This window comes from Peromyscus eremicus, chromosome 8b, assembly GCF_949786415.1.
Source record: "Peromyscus eremicus chromosome 8b, PerEre_H2_v1, whole genome shotgun sequence".
Classification (NCBI taxonomy): domain Eukaryota; kingdom Metazoa; phylum Chordata; class Mammalia; order Rodentia; family Cricetidae; genus Peromyscus; species Peromyscus eremicus.
In genome coordinates, this window is record NC_081424.1 from 6,346,324 (window position 1) to 6,364,434 (window position 18,111).

Below are 18,111 nucleotides of genomic sequence, written 5' to 3' on the forward strand. Positions count from 1 at the left end.
TGGGAGGCAGAGCCAGGTGGATCTCTGTGAGTTCGAGGCCAGCCTGGGCTACCAAGTGAGTTCCAGGAAAAGGCGCAAAGCTGCACAGAGAAACCCTGTCTCGAAAAACCAAAAAAAAAAAAAAAAAAAAAAAAAGAATATAAGCTTGTAAGATAAATAAGTAAGAAGTATAAATAAATATATGTTGAATGTGAGTCTAAATGCTTATGGCCATGCTATTTGTAAATAAGAAATATAAATAAAGTAAGTCAGAGGTTTAATAGAGGGATTATATGGTGAAGGCTTAATAAAGTCATTTAGAATAGAGTAGGAACCTGGGATGCAGGAAGTAGCATCCCTAGCAGACTAGGCAGTTCAAAAGCCACCAATAACAACAAAAAACAGCTTCAGAAAGCAGCAGCCAGGTGTTCATGGCTGAGACCCATGGAGCATCATAGCTTCCAAGCAGCAGACACCAAGAGCCAGTGAAAGCAGAGCCAGCACTAGTGGCAGGGTCTGCAAGCTTTCTGCCATGAAGAAGCCATGGTGAGAAGTAGACATGCTAAGCTAAGAGAAAGGCTAATGGCAGGCAGCAGCTTAGAAAGCCCAGCTGAGACACTATACTGCAAGAAAGGTGAATGGCAGACAGTGGCTTGGAGAGCCCAGCAGTTTGCATCACTGCAGGAAAGGCGAACATCGAGAACTGGTGAGCAGTAGAGACTGCAGAAATCAGACTGCTTCCAGGAGCAGAAAAGTGGTGTCACCGGTCTAGCAGCTGAGACATGCAGGAACTGCTGAGTGCTCCAGGCTGAACAGCCAGACCAAGACTGTGGAAACTGCTGAATGCTCTGGAGGATTCTAGGACCTGGAGTGCTGAATGCTGGACCATCAGCAAGGCAGGTAAGGGGACAAAAAAACTACAGTTTGTAATGGGACTTATGTATATAGAATCTATCAATGCTGATGATTTATGGAACTGTTTATGTAAAAATGGAACTGCTTAAAAATGGAACTGTTTAAATAGAGGTTTGGGCTTTTTTTCTAAAAAATTTTAAAGAAAAGTGGTAGTGCTAATATTCCTCAGTCTATTTAATTTAAAAAATATTTTAGTGTTACTTGAGTGAATTAATGTTAGTATTGAATAGTTCTATTAAGAAATTGTTTTTGAATGTAGGTTTGTAAGTGTTAATGGTCATATTGAGAGTAAGTTTGTAGGAATTATAATTGTACATAGTAATGTTTATGTTAGAATTATTATGTTAACCTATTGCTATTGATGCATCATGATTTGGTGAAGTTAAGGAAGTATTTAAGTTACTTGTGAATACATCAGAAGTTTATCCTATGTTTTGTTAGCAAGAAATTCAAATGGTTCTATTAAGAGTTTGCTTTAAGATGTAAGATTGAGAGAATTGTAACTAGGTATGTCAATATTTATGTTAGAATTATGTTAACCTGTTGATGTTAATGATGAAGCCAAGGGAGTTTTTAAGTTTGATGCAGTTGCATCAAGAGTTTTTGATTTAGAAAGGGCTTGATGCAACTAAGACTGATAAAGTCACCTCAGACCCATTCCAAAAAAGAAATGCCATCTTTATCATCCTCTACTCCTATACTGGGAGGTGTGACAGCTATGGAGATTGCTGTGAGGTCTTAATGTGGAGGTTTTTCTTATATATTAAGAAGGGGGACCTGTTGGAGCCCATTTTCAGATTCCTAGTGGCTTTTCCCAGGAGGTCTGCATAAAGAGGATGATTGGACCACAGGCCTGAGTACAGGTGTCTGAGATGGTCTGCACTTGGCTGTGCTGGGGGATGTCTTTTGCTCCACCCCTTGGCATTCCTTTAAATACCCTAGGGCAGAGACAGTCAGGAACCTACAGATTAGGATCCAGACCCTCCTAAGGCTATCCTGTATTTTCTATCTGTTTCTCTCCCCTCTATCCTTCTAACTAATATTTCCTGCTGCTCCTACTCAAGAGTACTCTGGAGAAATGTGGGGGTGGGAAATGGCCCCCACAGTATCATGATCTCCAAAAGGATTATACTGTGGCACTAGGGAACTAAATTAAACAGCAAATGAGTATTTTTGGGGTTGGTGGCATATTTGTGAGATAATGTGACCCTCTTCCCTTCTAAGTCATGGTGAACCAGTTAATCCTTTTAGTGTATTTTTCTTCTCATGTTCTAGAAACACCCAAAAGGTGGAGGGCTGAGGCAGAGGCTGAGGGAAAATGCAGACCCTTGCTAGTGCACATGTATAGGAAAATATCCTGGTACTTTAGTTTTTAATACATCTGGAATAACATATCTACAGTATTGAGGACAGTTAAGCACTTGGGGCAGTTTGATTAGTGGGAGACATAGCTACTTCCTGGTTATTCCTTATCTAACACCATTTTGAGAATACTCACAGTTCATGACTGACCATCTGTTGGTTAAGACACTGTGTTAGTATTTAAATTGATGTTTTATACTAAAGGCAAGGGCCAGAGTTTTACAACAGACTGGCAAGCTACTTAACAAGAAACAGGACTCAGGCTATCTATAAGATTCCCTTCACAGTTCCATCACTCACGTCTATCTTCTATCTAACAGATAAGTAAGGGACAGTCTTCAAAGGTCTTGTCATTTAAAAAAAAAAGAAAGAGGCTCATAGTCCCTGATTGGAGGCTAAGGAGCCATGGCAACTAAGTACAAAACAGGCTCTTGGGGCAGAAGATTCTAGTGTAAACAAAGGGATAATCTAATGGGGTTATATAGTCTGGTGACTGTGGATATGTCCACAAGAGGGAGATGTAGGTGGAGGTCTGATGTACTCTGGACTTATAAAGCAAATTTCTCGTTCTTAAAAAAATACAAACAACATTCACTTACGGCAATGTAATAAACAGTGGGGCTTCTGAGACTTAATGTGAGTGTTGTGACACTGTGTGTGTGTGTGTGCTGTGACACTGTGTGTGTGTGTGAGTGCTGTGACACTGTGTGTGTGCTGTGATGCTGTGTGTGTGTGACACTGTGTGAGTGCTGTGACACTGTGTGTGTGCTGTGATGCTGTGTGTGTGTGTGTGACACTGTGTGAGTGCTGTGACACTGTGCGAGTGCTGTGATACAGTGTGTGTGTGCTGTGACACTGTGTGTGTGAGTGCTGTGACACTGTGTGTGTGTGCTGTGACACTGTGTGTGTGAGAGAGTGCTGTGACACTGTGTGTGAGTGCTGTGACACTGTGTGTGTGGCCTGGCCAAGGCACCTGGAATTCCACCTCCACACTTCTGGCTCAGGCTGCAACATGGGGCTCTTGACTCTGTTCTGAGTCCATTAGAGATGGACTCTGTCCATTAGAGATTGACAAAATCGCTCCTGTCGGACATTGAGATCAGGAGGACAGGGCTGGAGAGATGGCTCAGAGGCTGTGAGCACTGGCTGTTCTCCCAGAGGTTCTGAGTTCAATTCCCAGCAACCACATGGTGGCTCACAATGATGTATCATGAGATGTAGTACCTTCTTCTGGCATGCAGACATACATGCAGTCAGAACGCTACACAATAAATAAATAAATCTTTAAAAAAAGAAAAGAAAAAAAGACAAAAAAAAAATCAAGTGTAGGAGATAGGCCAACTTACATGTATCTATTTCATAATGACTGTTGTGGAATCCATACCTCTCTCCCTACACTGCTGTTTGTTCCTTTACCAAGTCAACCTTAAGTGAGCTTTACCCAAGTGCTGTGACTCCTCACCACCCTGCTATTCACAAAGAATAGCAAAAGGCAACTCAAAGGTACAGGGGGCACCAGACGGCGATGTCCTCAGCCATTATACTTTCAAAAGCTATTAGAGTTTAGCAGGCCTTGATGGATCACAGGGAATTTCTCACTGCAGCGGGAAAGAGCAGCGACAGATCTGGCTTGGGGAAGCCATGTGTTCTGTGTCCTGCACTTTGGGGAAGCAGTTTGCAAGGATCTGTGGAAAATAGCACGTGCTAAGCCAGTTCCTATCCCCATGTCCTGCTGTTGACCTGCCTTTAGCCTTTCTCATGGAATCTACTTGGGTGGTTGGTTACACTTATGCTCGATGCTGACCTTGTCTTCAGGTTAACTAACCTTAGTTCATCTCGTTACAGTGACTAGGGGCTTCCTCTTGTTATTTACTAAAGCCTTTAGCACTTAGGAACTAGAACACAGTTTTGTTTTCATTTGCCAACTCGTGAACAATTCCCTAAGTCACTTGCTACCATTGAGGTATTTGTTTACAATTCCAAGGTTGATACTGATAATTTCTAAAAATGGCCACCCATTATCCCCCTGCTCCAAAGATAAAATACGAGCCTGGACATTTACTAAGCCTTAATGGAGACAGTCAGGAGTGGGCCTGCCCTGCCCCGGGCCTCCTGGCTGCCTCGGCCGGGCAGCCAGGAGCCAATGTGAGGATCAGCAGCTGACTTTTGGGCTAAGGAGCCATCTCAGTGGAGGAAGCTGAACAGCTGTGCCCTGACATGTAACTCTGATGTAAGGACTCCTACTTAGACTGTCCCTACCCTCTTAGCACACGACTGATATGCAAGCTTTTATCTCCACTGCTCCCTGTCACCTGCTTTTCTTACCTGACATTGCAGTACACCCAGGCTATTCCTGGACGACACCCATCCAGAAAGACTTATTGCTGCTTTTTCTCTTTCACCACCAAAGTTTGACATCTTCACTGAAGCACAATTTCCAGAGCATGAAATGCACGCTCATGAAGTGTGATTCAATGATGTCACAAGTTTACTGGGCTGGGCAATTTCCACCTTAATATGGCCCTTTATCCCTAAGCAGTGAGCCTCTATTTCTACCCCATGCACCCACTGAACTGCCATTTCACCGAAATGGTTGCTTGTTTGAGCCTGGCTTCTTTACTTAGAATGTCTGTGAGGGTCTTCTATGATGGACCATCCCAGTAATTTGTGAGTTCCTGCTGCTTTTAGCCGCAAACTCCCTCAAGGTGTTAGGGCCATCTGATCCAAGCAGCCTTCTTGCTTCATTCAAACTCTTCTGGGATCACTTCTCAGTGCCACCCCGGTGGCTTCTCCTGGGTTGATTCTACTCTTTCCAGCCTGCCGCCCAACTCTGCCTGCTCTCTGCTCTTCTCTGGAAACTTGGTTGTTTCCCGCTTGCAGCTCTGCCCTGATTCCTGCCCTCACACCATTGCTCAGTTTGTCCCCTCAGTCTGTCCAAGGCTTTGTTGAAATGTAACCTCTTTACATTGACTGAAATAGCCTTTCTTGTCACGGACTATACATCTGTCCTGCATTGTCTCTTCAAAGCTCTTAGTTCCTGAAATTGTTGTTTCTTGTATATTGACCTTTTTTATTTTTTATGTGCATTGATGTTTTGCCTGCATGTCTGTGAGGATGCCAGATCCCTTGGAACTGGAGTTGCAGACAGTTGTGAGCTGTCATGTGGGTGCTGGGAATTGAACCCGGGTCCTCTGGAAGAGCAGCCAGTGCTCTTAACCACTGAGCCATCTCTCCAGCCCCAGTATATTGACTTCTTAACAGAAGGGGCAAGTGTCTTCCTGTTTGGGCTGTTGTAACAAAACACCACACACTGGATGGCTCACACACAGAAATGACAGCTCTGTAGGTTCAAAAGCCCAAGATCGAGGTGGAGAGGGCCATCTTCCTAGTCCACAGATGGCACCTTTGCTGCTGTGCCCAGATAGGGTGGATGAGACTCCGACTTTCAGAAAGGCACCAATCCCATTCACCAATTCCCAATCACCCAGAGGCCTTGCCTAATTCCACCACTTTGAGACCTGAGATTTCAAGCATCATAACGATCCTAACAGTCCCCAAGGCCCAACTGCTAGGATTATGGTTCTGTGTACCTCCTGGCTGGGAAACCTTGGGTCTTTCCTAAATAAATGGAGTAAGGGTATAGCACAGGCTTCACAGCACTGCATGAGGACATTCAGACACACGGTGGTTAGTGCAGAACAGGTCAGGGAAAACACATAAAATGTTATGTTTTCTTCCTGGGAGGATCAACTCGATGAGGGAAGGGCTCTCTCTACGCATGGTGGTTAGTGCAGAGCAGGTCAGGGAAAACATCTAAAATGTTATTATATGTTTTCTTCCTGGGAGGATCTACTCGATGAGGGAAGGGCTCTCTCTCTGTACCTACAGACCCTGGAATGTGGCCCTGCTCCACCAGCCTTGGTCCTCGTTCCACTTGACTGAACATCCTGACGATGTTTTCTTGCCTTCTTCCTAGCTCCCCCCTCCCCCCAGCTTTCCAGCCCACCCTTGGATGTCTGCACCGTTCTGAGAATCAGTTCTGTGGTCTTCCCTGGAAAGCTCCCCACGGTTGCTCAAACTGTCACCAGACTGTGGACAGACGGTCGTCAGCTTCCTTTGCAAACCAGCCCCACCATTTGCATGCAGTCGCCTAGTGATTATTTGCAGGGCTTCACAACATCCCATGGATGAACACTCAACATCATAAATGTCAGTGAGGATAAGATGCTCCAAGCAGGCTCAGCAGGACTCCAGAGCAGGAAGTTAGACTGTGTGCGTGGCAGGCGCCCCTCCACACCGCCCAAATGCCACAGGCAATGTAAGACAGGCGATGGGCAGCGCACGGACAGAGAGAGGTGGCAATGAGTGGGCACCACTGCCTGATAGCTCCGGAAAGACCTGACCTCCAGTCTTAATTCACGCTAATTAAAACTGCCTGGACGTTTATTTCCTGTGTGTACATGGACAAGCCAGAAGACAGGTTGCAGGAGTCAGTTCCCTCCTTCCACCGTGGCGGTCCCAGGGTTTGAACTCTAGTTGTGAAGCTTAGTGGCAAGTGCTTTTACCCACTGAGACACTCTCGCTTTATTTCCTATGTTTAAAGCTTAAGAAAAATAGAAAGGTACTTTTCAGTGTGTGGGAGCAGTGCCTGTCTAAAATGCAGATATAAAATTAGATTGGAAAAGAGAAGTGATGTAGGTTGGCTCTGTTTATTCCCCATCACGGCCACCACTCAGTGAGAGCTGGGCTTTGAACACAGGCCACTGCCACAGGCCCCCCATGCCACACTTCCACTTTCAGCTATCCGGACCTCAGTGGGGGAGGTTCTGCTGGATTCTGTGTGACCCGGAAGACGCCCTGTGTGCGGACAGCTCAGCTACCTCCCCGACTTCTGCAGCCCAGCAAATGTACTTCTTGTTCTCTGCCACGCTGGCCAGAGGCTGCGCTGTTGACTAGTTAACATCTCTCTGGATGAATGCTGCCTTCAGCCTTTGTGATCTGCAGGCTGGTGGCATGTGCTTTCTCCAGAAGTGTTAGAGTCTGATGTTCAATACCAGGCACACTGCGCATGGTGCTCCGGGAAGCAAATGAGTGGACAGCATGATTCTAGAAGAGAGAATACAAACCTAGTCCTGTTCTTTAGTTGTGTTTGTTTGGTGTGTAATATCAGGCATGAAAGAAAATGCTGTATCTAACCTTTGATTACAATTTGAAAAACTTCAAGGAGTAACAATGCTTAAAGGGCATATATATGTGATTCGTGATCTGGACACAGTCACTGGGACAATTGGTGTTGGGGGTGACTTTGTGTAAAGTTAAGATCTCTCTTTTAATCACATTTGATAAAGTAACACAAAGACCCTCTTTCTTATAAACCCAATCAGCATTCCCAAACTCAAAGACAAGGAACAGTACTTTGTGAGATGTTAAAACACACCCAGAATATTCTTCCCAAAGCCTAAGTTTGAGGAATCTGTATGGTTCCCTCAAAAATTACCGGAGTGGGGCAGAGCAAATGGAAACATCTCATCTTTACAGTGTAACTGCATCTGGAAAGTAGTCTGCGAGGGAGAAGGGGCTTGGGAAATGTCATAGGTTCCAGTCTAGGGGGAGACTGGGTAAATGACTCTATTTGGGCAATTCACTTCTGTTGTCTGATATCCACAAATACTCTGTAACCAAGCCAACACGTGGGCAAACAGGTGAATAATCTTAATTTTGCAGTCCACAGTTTTGGTGTGATTATGTAGTCTTTGTGTGTGGTGCAAGCATGTGAGTGTGCAGGTGTGCACATCTATGCACGTGCACTCGGAGGCCTGAGGATGACCACTTCCTTCCTGCCTGTCACCACACAGTCTCTCCATGAACCAGAAGCTCACCATTTGGCTAACCTGGTCGGCCACTGGATGTTCAGGACCTGCCTATTGCTGCCCCCACTGCTGGGGTTACAGGCACATGTACCCTTGCCCAGCATTTTATATGGGTGCTGTTATTCACACTCAGCAGGTCCTCAGGCTTTCAGAGCAAGCACCCTTGCCTACAGAGCCATCTACCCAACCTCAGTCCAGGGAGTTTTAAAAACAGAAGCATTCAAACCATAAGATCTCAATCAGATCTTTACCTGAGTAGCTAACAGTGGAGAAGACGAACCGTCTCCCACAGTTTCATCCCTCGAAGTGAGATGAGGTGGATGATCAGCCTCCTTTGGTGGTCCCAATGTTCTAACTGTTTGGAATCTAACCTGTTGCATGAAGGCTACAGTCTTCATTCTGATAGTCACCTGCATTTTGCAGGCTGCCTCTCGTTGCAAAGGAACCAAAACTAACGCCTCCACTCTTAAATAGCATTTATTAGTATGCAGTGGAGTCTCCCTTGAGGTCTCCCATGTATTTAAGGGTATATGTTATGGTTAGAGAAGCAACTTCATTGAGTTATTATATATGAGTATGCCCAACTATGACCCTTCCTCAATCCAAGGATCTAATATTATTCACATCATGTTCACTGTCATTTAGTTTCTTATCCAAACATGCCCCCTTTTCCCCCTTTTAAAATATGTGCCTTGAGAGAGAGGGGAAAAAAATAAAAAACAAAACATCAAGGGCTTGCTACAAAGGAGAAGCCTAGAAAAGATAAAATCCCCATGGCAGTTCTGCTCGGTTGCTGTCTGTGAGCCGAGGCACTGTGCTCACGCGGGCAGCACCCTGCCCAGTGGTTTCTTGGTGAAGATGGTGTGAAAGCCCTTGAGGTTTTCTGTGACTGTTGGGAGGAGCTGGAAATCCCATTTACTGAATCCACTCGATGTTCAGGCACCGTGCTATGAACGCAAACATATCTGAAACTTCTTCTATCACTTTGGCGGTGGGTTTCCCGGCCCCGTGGCCAGCCTTGGTGTCCACGTGGATGAGCAAGGGGTTGCTCTGCTTCCGGCTGCGGCCCACAATGTATTGAAGCGTGGCAATGAACTTCAGGGAGTGCAGCGGGACCACTCGGTCATCATGGTCAGCAGTGAGGAGAAGCATGGAAGGGTACTGGATGTCATCTGCCTCTGGAAGCTTCACGTTGTGCAGTGGTGAGTATCTACAAGGCAGAGGTACTTCCATGAGGATGGTATGATACCAAGAGCAGAGCTACTACAGAAAACAAGAGGGCAGAGCTGTTCCAGGACCCACGTGCTTTACCGGCCTGACCACTACCGAGGAGAACTGTCGCTACCAGCAGGTGAGGGCCACAGCAGCCTGTGCTGCTATGGTTTAGGCCATGACAGACGAGGGCTACTGGAAACTGGGGAGCTGGGTCGTTAACCTTGAAGGCTATATAAGAAAGGAAGTTTCAGGGCTGCTGAAATAACTGACCGCTTTGAGTTTAACGTTCCTGTATTATCTATACACAGGCGTTTATTTCTTGTTGAAGGACTTGTGTCTGTCCTTTAACAACGCTCACACTCGTATCTCAGGATAAACGGACACACCTATGCTCTGGGATTGGCTGCTAATCTGCACACTGAGGAGGCGTGGTTCTCAGTCCAGCCCCGGACGCTTTTGAAGCAGAAGGTAAGTTTAACTGGTGAGTTGATTAAGACGGAGTTTAAGAAGAAAAGAACTGAGTTAAAGAATGACTGACAACATTACTTTACATTTGCCCATTATTTTCCGAGTGTTGCACTAATGGATATAATAATTTGTTTCAGTACAGACTCAAAGTGAGAAGTATGAAAACAGCATCAATTCTGCTCAGTTTATCCCGTGAAATCCAAGCAGGCTGAGGCTCAGTTTCCCACTGTTCGGTGTTGGGCAGCAGCAGATCTGGCTAACTGCCCACGCACACACACACGTTAGTTCTCTGCAGTGTGGAAACCCTGCCTACTAAAACTTAAAGACGTTTGTGGGGAGAACAATTCTCGGGATGCTACAGGGACACACCCAGGAGTCCCTGCACGACCCTCTCCAGCTGATGTGCAGGGTTGAGCTCTACGCTCACTCACAGGTAAAAGGAAGGCTCAGTCCTGAATGAGCAGCATCAGAACACGGGAATCTGAAGTGGGAGTGCCTAAACTCTTCTCAAACCTTTCCTCCCTTTATAACTACTCAGGAAGCACCACACGCTGTGGAACATTGTGACGTCTTTGACGTACAATTCAAACGTCATCATGTGACAGGTCTCGGCCTCCAGGTGCACATCCAGTTAATCTTAATTGTGACTTCTTTGGACACAGTTACACCAGTGAGTAACCACAGTATTCAGTTAGCTTTTTCCCTCTGACAATAAAACGTAGTTGTTTCAAAACACTTAATTAGACACTTTAGGTGAAGTTCAGAGGGAAGTTAGCTACAAAAAACAAAAACGACAAATTAAAAAATGTTTTGAATCAAATTTATGATTTTTCTGAGAAGACTGCAATGAGAAATGAGTTTCTTGTATCAGCCTGAGGGAATTCCTAAATACAGCTGATAAATAATCTGCAAATACTACGTGTGGGATGTGAAGAGCCAAAGAGAAGGAAAATGTCTCATTACTCACTGCTATCCCTAAAGCTGTTGGGGGTTATGAATAAAAGAAGTGTATAAACTAACGAATCTAATTACAAATAAAAATGTTTCAACTGTGTTCTGTGTTCCCTTTTAAGAAAGGCAACTGTCTCTACTGATGTACAGCTTTATACCATTTTACATGACTTCCTGGTTCCTGCAGTAACAAATGACAACTAGCACAGAACCAGACTCAGGTCACTCTCGTGTCACGGCAGTCTGGACTGCCTCAGTCAGCCCTCTGCTCCAAGTGTCTCAAGGCCGTCAAGGTGTGAGCGGTCAGCACTTCTCCTGGGAACTCGGGGCAAGAATTACAGCCTCCGGTTCTGAGCAGAATTCAGCCTCACATAGCTACGGGGTTGAGGTCTCCATTTCTTCATGGTTACGATTCATAGTGGGTCTCAGGTTCCAGAGGACCCTTTTACCACCTGAAAAGTCCCTCCACAGCATGACCTACATGAGTGTCTGACAGGAATCTTAGACAGACATCTTTATGGAAAGCAGTACATCTTGGGGGTTGGGCTGTGGTAGAGCACTTGTCTAGCACGTGCAAAGTCCTGGATTCAATCCCCAGCACTGCAGGTAAACAAAACCCAAGGAAGGCAGGAGGGTGCTACCGTCTCTGTGATTCTGCTGATTATATGCAGCCGAAACACCAAACACTAATCCTGCTGACAATGGTCACTATTAAGATACCAGATTCTGAATAGCATACAGGTAAACATTGAGGAAAACATACTTGAGAAGCCATTCAAAGTGTTGTTTGCTGTCCGAGCACCCATAGTCGGTGGTCCAGGCATGACCAATGGTAAACTTATGGAACTTTAACATGTCCATCACTCCAACCTGGGCAATAACACACCCGAAGAGGTCTGGACGCTGATTCGCACAAGCAGCTAAAAACCAAGAGAGAGAAAAAAGGGAAGGTTTGTAATTACACATCTAGATGAACCCGGCACTTTATATCTTCAGGACGCTGGTTGTTTCAGCCTTGGACACAGGCAGTTTTCAGAAATGATTCAGGCACGAGTTTCCAACCAGCCCAAGGGAGAAGGCAGGGGTCTCACCAGTAAAGGAACACTTACTCCCCAGTGTGAACATTGGTGGGGGATGACCTGTGAGGTTATTTGATGCCCTTCTCCTACCCGACTTTCTTTCCCAGGTGATGGAGATTTGAATGAACTTGTTCAGATCTCAGAACCAGTTCAGTGCAGAAGACGGCTGAAATGCAGCTCTAGCCAACGCTAGACTATCCTGTTTTTAACATGTTTTGTTGTTGCTTTTTAACAGATAATCTACTGAATATTTGCCAAGTAATATTTCCCAGTAAATAAAACCAAATTTGCTGGGCAAGAGAACTGAATGAGCCATTAAAACAAAGCATGACTATCACTGCTGCTAAAGAGGGTCAGATGCCATGGAGTGGAGCAGGTGCCCTAGTCCCCTAAACAACAGCCAAGGAGGCGGGTTGGGGGCCCATCAAAGCTGCATGACTAGGAGTCAGTCAAAAGATCTAGACTACTCCTGCCTCTGGCAAAAACCGCAGTTCACACCTTGTTCTGATTCCATCACATGTTAATAAATAGTACAGAAGTCTGAACCACTCCCTCAGAACCCTGACTCTCTTGGAGGGTTAGGAATGTGCATGCCTAGAATGAGCATGCCAGCATTTTGATGCAGCTCTGTCTTTGTGGGTTTCGCAAAGGCCTTGGCTTAAGAGGGATAAACCGAACCCACAGCAGAGTTAGTGGGTGAACCAGTAGAGTATGACACAGATCACATGGTATTTGCAACGTTCTTTCCTAGCAAGCCTTGGACTCCCTCATAGTTCTGTTGAACCACTTACTTGTAGTTCAGAATATATCCGGACTCTGACTATTTATTACTTCCAGAGCCAGAGCTTAGTCCAAGCCGGAGAGGCCTCTCAGCTGCCCATCTGCTCAGGACGCATTCAAAGGTTGTCCTTTCTCGTGTGGCCTTGGGACACCTACCTGGCTCCATGAGGACATGAGCCTCCGTGTTAGCCTGAGGGCCTTGGTTTATGTCTGACTCTTCTGAACAGACGTAAAGCTCCATGAAGGTAGCGACATCTGCTTTGCTGACACATCTATGCCTAACCCCCGAAGACACGCTTGACATTTCTTGAAGTCTAATAAAATTTGTAAGCTGCCCAAGGTGAGTCCTAAGAATCCAACTTGGGCCCTCGAGAAGACCAGGAAGTACTCTTAACAGCCGAGTCACCTCCCTCAGCCCACCCTTCCACGTTTAAACAAGTAACTTTGGACAACTGTAGTTTTACCTTCATGAGCTAGCTTCACACGTATTTAGCAGGGCTCAAGATTTACCCCGGTCCTCAGGCATGTCAGGCAAGCACTTACTATCACTGGTCTACAAAGCATCTAGCTAAAGACCATGTTCTATGGGGAAAAGGTTAAGCACAGAAATCCATGTTTTGACATGCTCCATATGTTTCAAATGAACAGTCACCTCTGAACTCCCAGGAACAGTGGACTGAAAATTGTAGTGTATTTATGCTGTTTACACATGTACCAGGAAACAACCTTAAGGACACTGGATGAGGAAGGACTTAGCCTGCCATGTACATGTTCATGAGTAGGCCAAGTGCCACCGAGGGAGCAAAGAGTAAAATCTCACTAACCGGCAACATTAGCAAAGTGACAGGCTTAACCCAGTATCACTATTCTGTTACGTGACAGGAGGAGCAATCCAATCCTCAGTGCTCTTCAAGTCTGGACAGTGACAGTCCATCCACCTCCCAAGGTGCCCAGCAAGTGTGAAGTATTCATACCAACCACTCCCTTCCCTTCTGCATTACTACCAAAGTATGGGTTCCTCTTGTGTACCCCTCTCTACGCCCACAACATTTAGCACCACACAGCAATGTTCCACAGGGCTCACATCTTACTAGGTCTGAGTGGCACCATCAGGGGGTGGTCAGGTTCAGTCCGGTGGTGGCCCAAGGCTGCCAAGCTGTGGCTTTAGTTCGTAGAGAGCAAAGCGGTCAGGGCAGGCTGAGTTTACTCAGCATGATGTAGGTTCAGATGCTCAAATGCACTGAGTTTTGCTCTCTCTGCATTACCCCCACCTGTGAACCCCAGAGTAAAATGGAGCTGTGTGAAATCCCTGAGTGGGTCAGCTAGTGACTGAATGAATAAATGCAGCTCTCACCCACTAAGAGGCCTCCATTGGAGCCTCCGTTGATGGTAAGCCTCTTGGGGGATGTGTAGCCTTCTTTGATGAGATACTCGGCAGCACACTGGAAGTCATCAAAGCAGTTTTGTTTGTTGGCCAAGATACCACCTATAAAGTGAAAGACAATTAAAAACAGCATAAAACAGCAAGTCTGAGTTACAGGGAGGTTTCCACTGCTGATCAATGTCAACAAAGGCTGCTTAAGCCACACTGACAGAAATGACTCAATTTAAGTTTTATGGACTATGGAAATCTCAGCAGTACCACAACTGCAAACTCATATGGTAAATTAGTACAACTTCTAAGGTAAGAGCCCCAAAGAGAAAAAGATGATCTGTTCTGCGAGAGAAACAGGACATAAAAAGAATCGCTACTCTGAGAAGCTGAATGAGAAACGGACTAAGGACTCTGTGGCCACCAGCCCTCTGAGCTCCACCTAGTGCCCACCGCCAGAGCTGCTGGCAAGGACTGTGCATGCTTCCTGCCCTGGAGACCTCACCTTCCTCTGTGCAGTTTTACAGAAAACCGCCCACTGTGCTCAGTCGCTGATTTAAAGGGAAAGCTGGGATCAGGTGGTACTGCTGCAGACTGGGAACTTCTGACTGTCGTCACATGTCTCCCCAGGGACGCATCTGAGCACCATTACCTATCACCCGGAGGTAGCCCCTTCCTATGTAGGACACCAAAGACACCACTCAGAGGGAGGCGAAGGTGAAGGCCTCGAAGGAGCAGATGTCTGAAGTAACTGCCTCAGAATGAACAAGGAACAGATTCAGATCTAATTAGATATTCAAGATTAACCACTTGTGCAGAAATTCAATTAAACATGAAGCAGTGCTACTAAAAGAATTTTTTCACATCAAAACAAATGTTATTAAGATTTTAATAAGCAATTACTGGTGAATTAAAACAGCTAGGATTACTTAGTTTCCAGGAACAATACCATTTGGTGTGTATGTCTATTTTTAAAAGTGCATTACATTTGAAGCCCACTGAACAGAATGAGAACTAGACACCGATGTTCTGTACACCAGGCTCTAACTGGAACAGGTCCCCTTCTGGTCCTTTCATTACCTTTGAAGCCATCAAAAGTAACTTAGCTTTGGTCAAGCTCCGACTTGCCTACTCCCAAGGCTTTGGACAATGGTTGGTCTCATTAGTGAATGAGTGTAGAAGCAGACCAGGGCCTCTTACACCACAGGGTCCAATCATCCAGAGGGAGAATCAGGGTATGTATCAGGTCATGGCCAGGATATGTATGTGTACACACAAAATTGGATGAGTGGAAGGGGCTAGCCTCGGCCTGCAAGTCAAATTTACTCTATGTACACATTTTTCCCTTGTTTCAACCATCTTTTCCTATCACAGTATGTATTTAGTGTAACTGAGATCCATCTACTATCAAGTCAAAAATCACACACTTTTATGTTGTTTCAAGTAAGGTGACAACTTGGTATGTTAGGAGCACTCAGTTCTGCTGATGCTCCTGCAGTTTGGATGATGTCAGGGAGCCCATGAAGATGTGCTGGACACCAGGGTCAGCATCTCAGTACCTACTAAGCACCTAGAAAAATCTTTTTAATAGGTTCATTGTTGTTACTAACTGATGTGAGAAACCAGAGGGTGGAGAATGATCTCAGATGTTCCCGCAGTGAGAGAAGATGCCTGTCGGCTGGTGCTGATGACAATTCCTAGCTCTAATGACCACTCGGCCATGTTGTAAATGATGGCAGAGTTTGGGAAGTGTGGGCTGGAGGAAGAGGTGTCTATGTTCTCCTCCACAGGGAAACAGACCAGAGCAAGAGAGGAACAATTCTGGCTGCACGACAGTCTGGACAAGGTGTGGGAGGCTCCAGAGAGAAAGAACGAAGAGATGGAGCCTTAAGTGAATGACTATCAACAAAGATCCAAGCCTGGGAATGAAACTGAAACTCTCTTACATGTGCTCCACGAGGCCAGGAAACAGATGCAGAAAAATCAGGAAAGAAAAGGGGCTAAATTCTGGTATCTAAAAGTTACTCAGCCTTCCCAGCACAGTGCTAGGTGGGACATGCTGTCTCCAAATGCTAGCAGCCAGGACAGGCGCACACTGGGAGCAGGGAAGTCACAGAAATTGACCTGCTTTGAACACTCTTTTGAGATAGCCAGAGAATGCCAGACTGAAAAGCAAGGCCATCAGGAGGCGAACTAGATACCAGAACCCCCACAGACTACTCCTCTAGCACCTCAGGTGTTGCTGAAAAAAAAACAAACAAACATTCCATCATTATGTCTGAAAAAATGGTGCTTCATTATTCTAGACTACAAAGGAAAATAACATATGAAGAAGAGAGCTGTTTTTACTTGGAGTGGTGCGGGCAATGAGTCTGAAAGGGCTCTGGTCCTGCCAAAAAGCTCTCAGCTCTCTCTGGCCCAGCTCTTTCAGACAGGAAGATCAGCATGACCCGAGTTGGAGTCAGGCCAGACTCTTGGTTCTGCAGAGAAAACACCCCACCTTTATGCCACGTTTCTCCATATTCACCGCCGCCTCTGATGTTAGCCACTGCGAGGACGCCGCCCATGTGTCTCACAAAAATGAGCCTAGAAACGCTGAGAAACAGTGACGACAGTTTAATCTTCCAGTAACCACCCAGCATGACTCCTCCCTCCACCTCAAAGCAAAATTGTATTCTAAGAACAATCCATGCAGCACAGCATCCAAATAGAAGCCCAATATTTTATATTACTTGATTAAAATAAAAAACGTATAACTTTTGATTACTGTTCACCTGCAAAGCTCATACATGTTCATAAACAGAACATTTCACTTTTCTGCATGGGTAAAAATCCACTGTGCAATTCATAATGCTGACGTTATACAGAAATAACCAGAGGCCCCCATTTCACACTGATCTACCTTTATAACGACTATCAGGGCAAACAGAAGCATCGGGCCAGGCGGGGTGATGCTGGGCTCCCAGGCCCTCCTGACAGTCGACCCACCCACAGGGAACACCCTGTCTAAACTGCTTGACTTGGATAAAGCAAGCTCCTCTCAAGGAGTGACTTGAACTGCACTTCTCCACTTCTTAGGAAATTCAGATGGTAATTAGACAATCCAGGATGTGAAGGATGGGAGATCACAGACTGGAAGGAACGAGCCTAGAGGCTGGATGTTCTAGAAATAAAGGACACTATAGCACGGAGTGTCCAGAAAAAAAAATACCATGCCTCTTGGAAACCCTGGGTTTTGTTTCCTTTTTTCTTTTTACTGACCCAAAAGTGTGCAGTGATATCTTTCTGTTAAAATTATTTTGCTTTGAATACAATTTCTGACGCTATCCTTCTTCCTTTTGTGAGAGATGAGGGTGGGGTCACTGAGGAGATGAAAGGGAGTCAGAGTGAGGTAGATACAATTAGACTAGCCATGACCAATTAGCCAAAATGACTTAAGGATTTGGTCCCGTATGTTTTCAGGCATCTCTGATGGTCTCTCTTGAAACTATGACATCCACTACAGGGATGAAATGATCTGAGGATCCTCTCCAGATCCCTAGAGGTCTAAAAAGAACTCACTGTACAAATGATAGACTACTAGCTTTGAACACAGTAGATCCACTCAGGGACCACTGGAATGAAGGGAATGTGGAACAGTGTGCGTGTGCCCTGTTATTCCCTGGACGAATCATGTGTCACCATCCCTGATATAAACAGTACTCACTGGAAACTATATATAAAGAGTGGCAAACCATGCCATATTTAGGCTAACATAATAGATACTAACTAGCTTGAGTTTCCAGACAACTGTCTCAGAATCAACGTGGCCTGTGCCTGAACCGCTGAGATATGGCTGAGGCAGGAAATGGCAGCCCAAAGGGTCACCAGCAGTGAGACTGCCACCTTTCAGCCTGACTTTAGGCTGTGCCCTTGGGAGTGCCACCACGGTGACACTCCACTGGAACCCCATCATGAATACTGCTCTGTATCATGATTTTACACAGCGCTGCCTTGTTCTGCCAACCGAAGCAAACAGCCAACTCCTCAGTGTAGTCCAGTCTCATTTAAAGGATTCTGAGGGCACAGGCCATCTTTCAACTTCATTACATCTAAAATAATGAGCAGTTTCAGTTACTGA

General features: G+C 45.5%; 1 protein-coding gene across 1 annotated transcript in view; it reads right to left on the reverse strand.

Moving 5' to 3' along the window:
• Window positions 1-8,585: 8,585 nt before the first annotated feature.
• Window positions 8,586-18,111, reverse strand: part of Prep (prolyl endopeptidase) — a 109,450-nt gene continuing 99,924 nt past the window's right edge. Inside the window, exons 12-15 of the mRNA XM_059272440.1 lie at window positions 16,492-16,586; window positions 13,974-14,105; window positions 11,524-11,680; window positions 8,586-9,336 (exon numbers count right to left, since the gene is read on the reverse strand). Coding sequence (XP_059128423.1) covers window positions 9,042-9,336; window positions 11,524-11,680; window positions 13,974-14,105; window positions 16,492-16,586 — 679 coding nt within the window. The 3' untranslated portion in view covers window positions 8,586-9,041. The remainder of the gene's footprint in view (window positions 9,337-11,523; window positions 11,681-13,973; window positions 14,106-16,491; window positions 16,587-18,111) is intronic.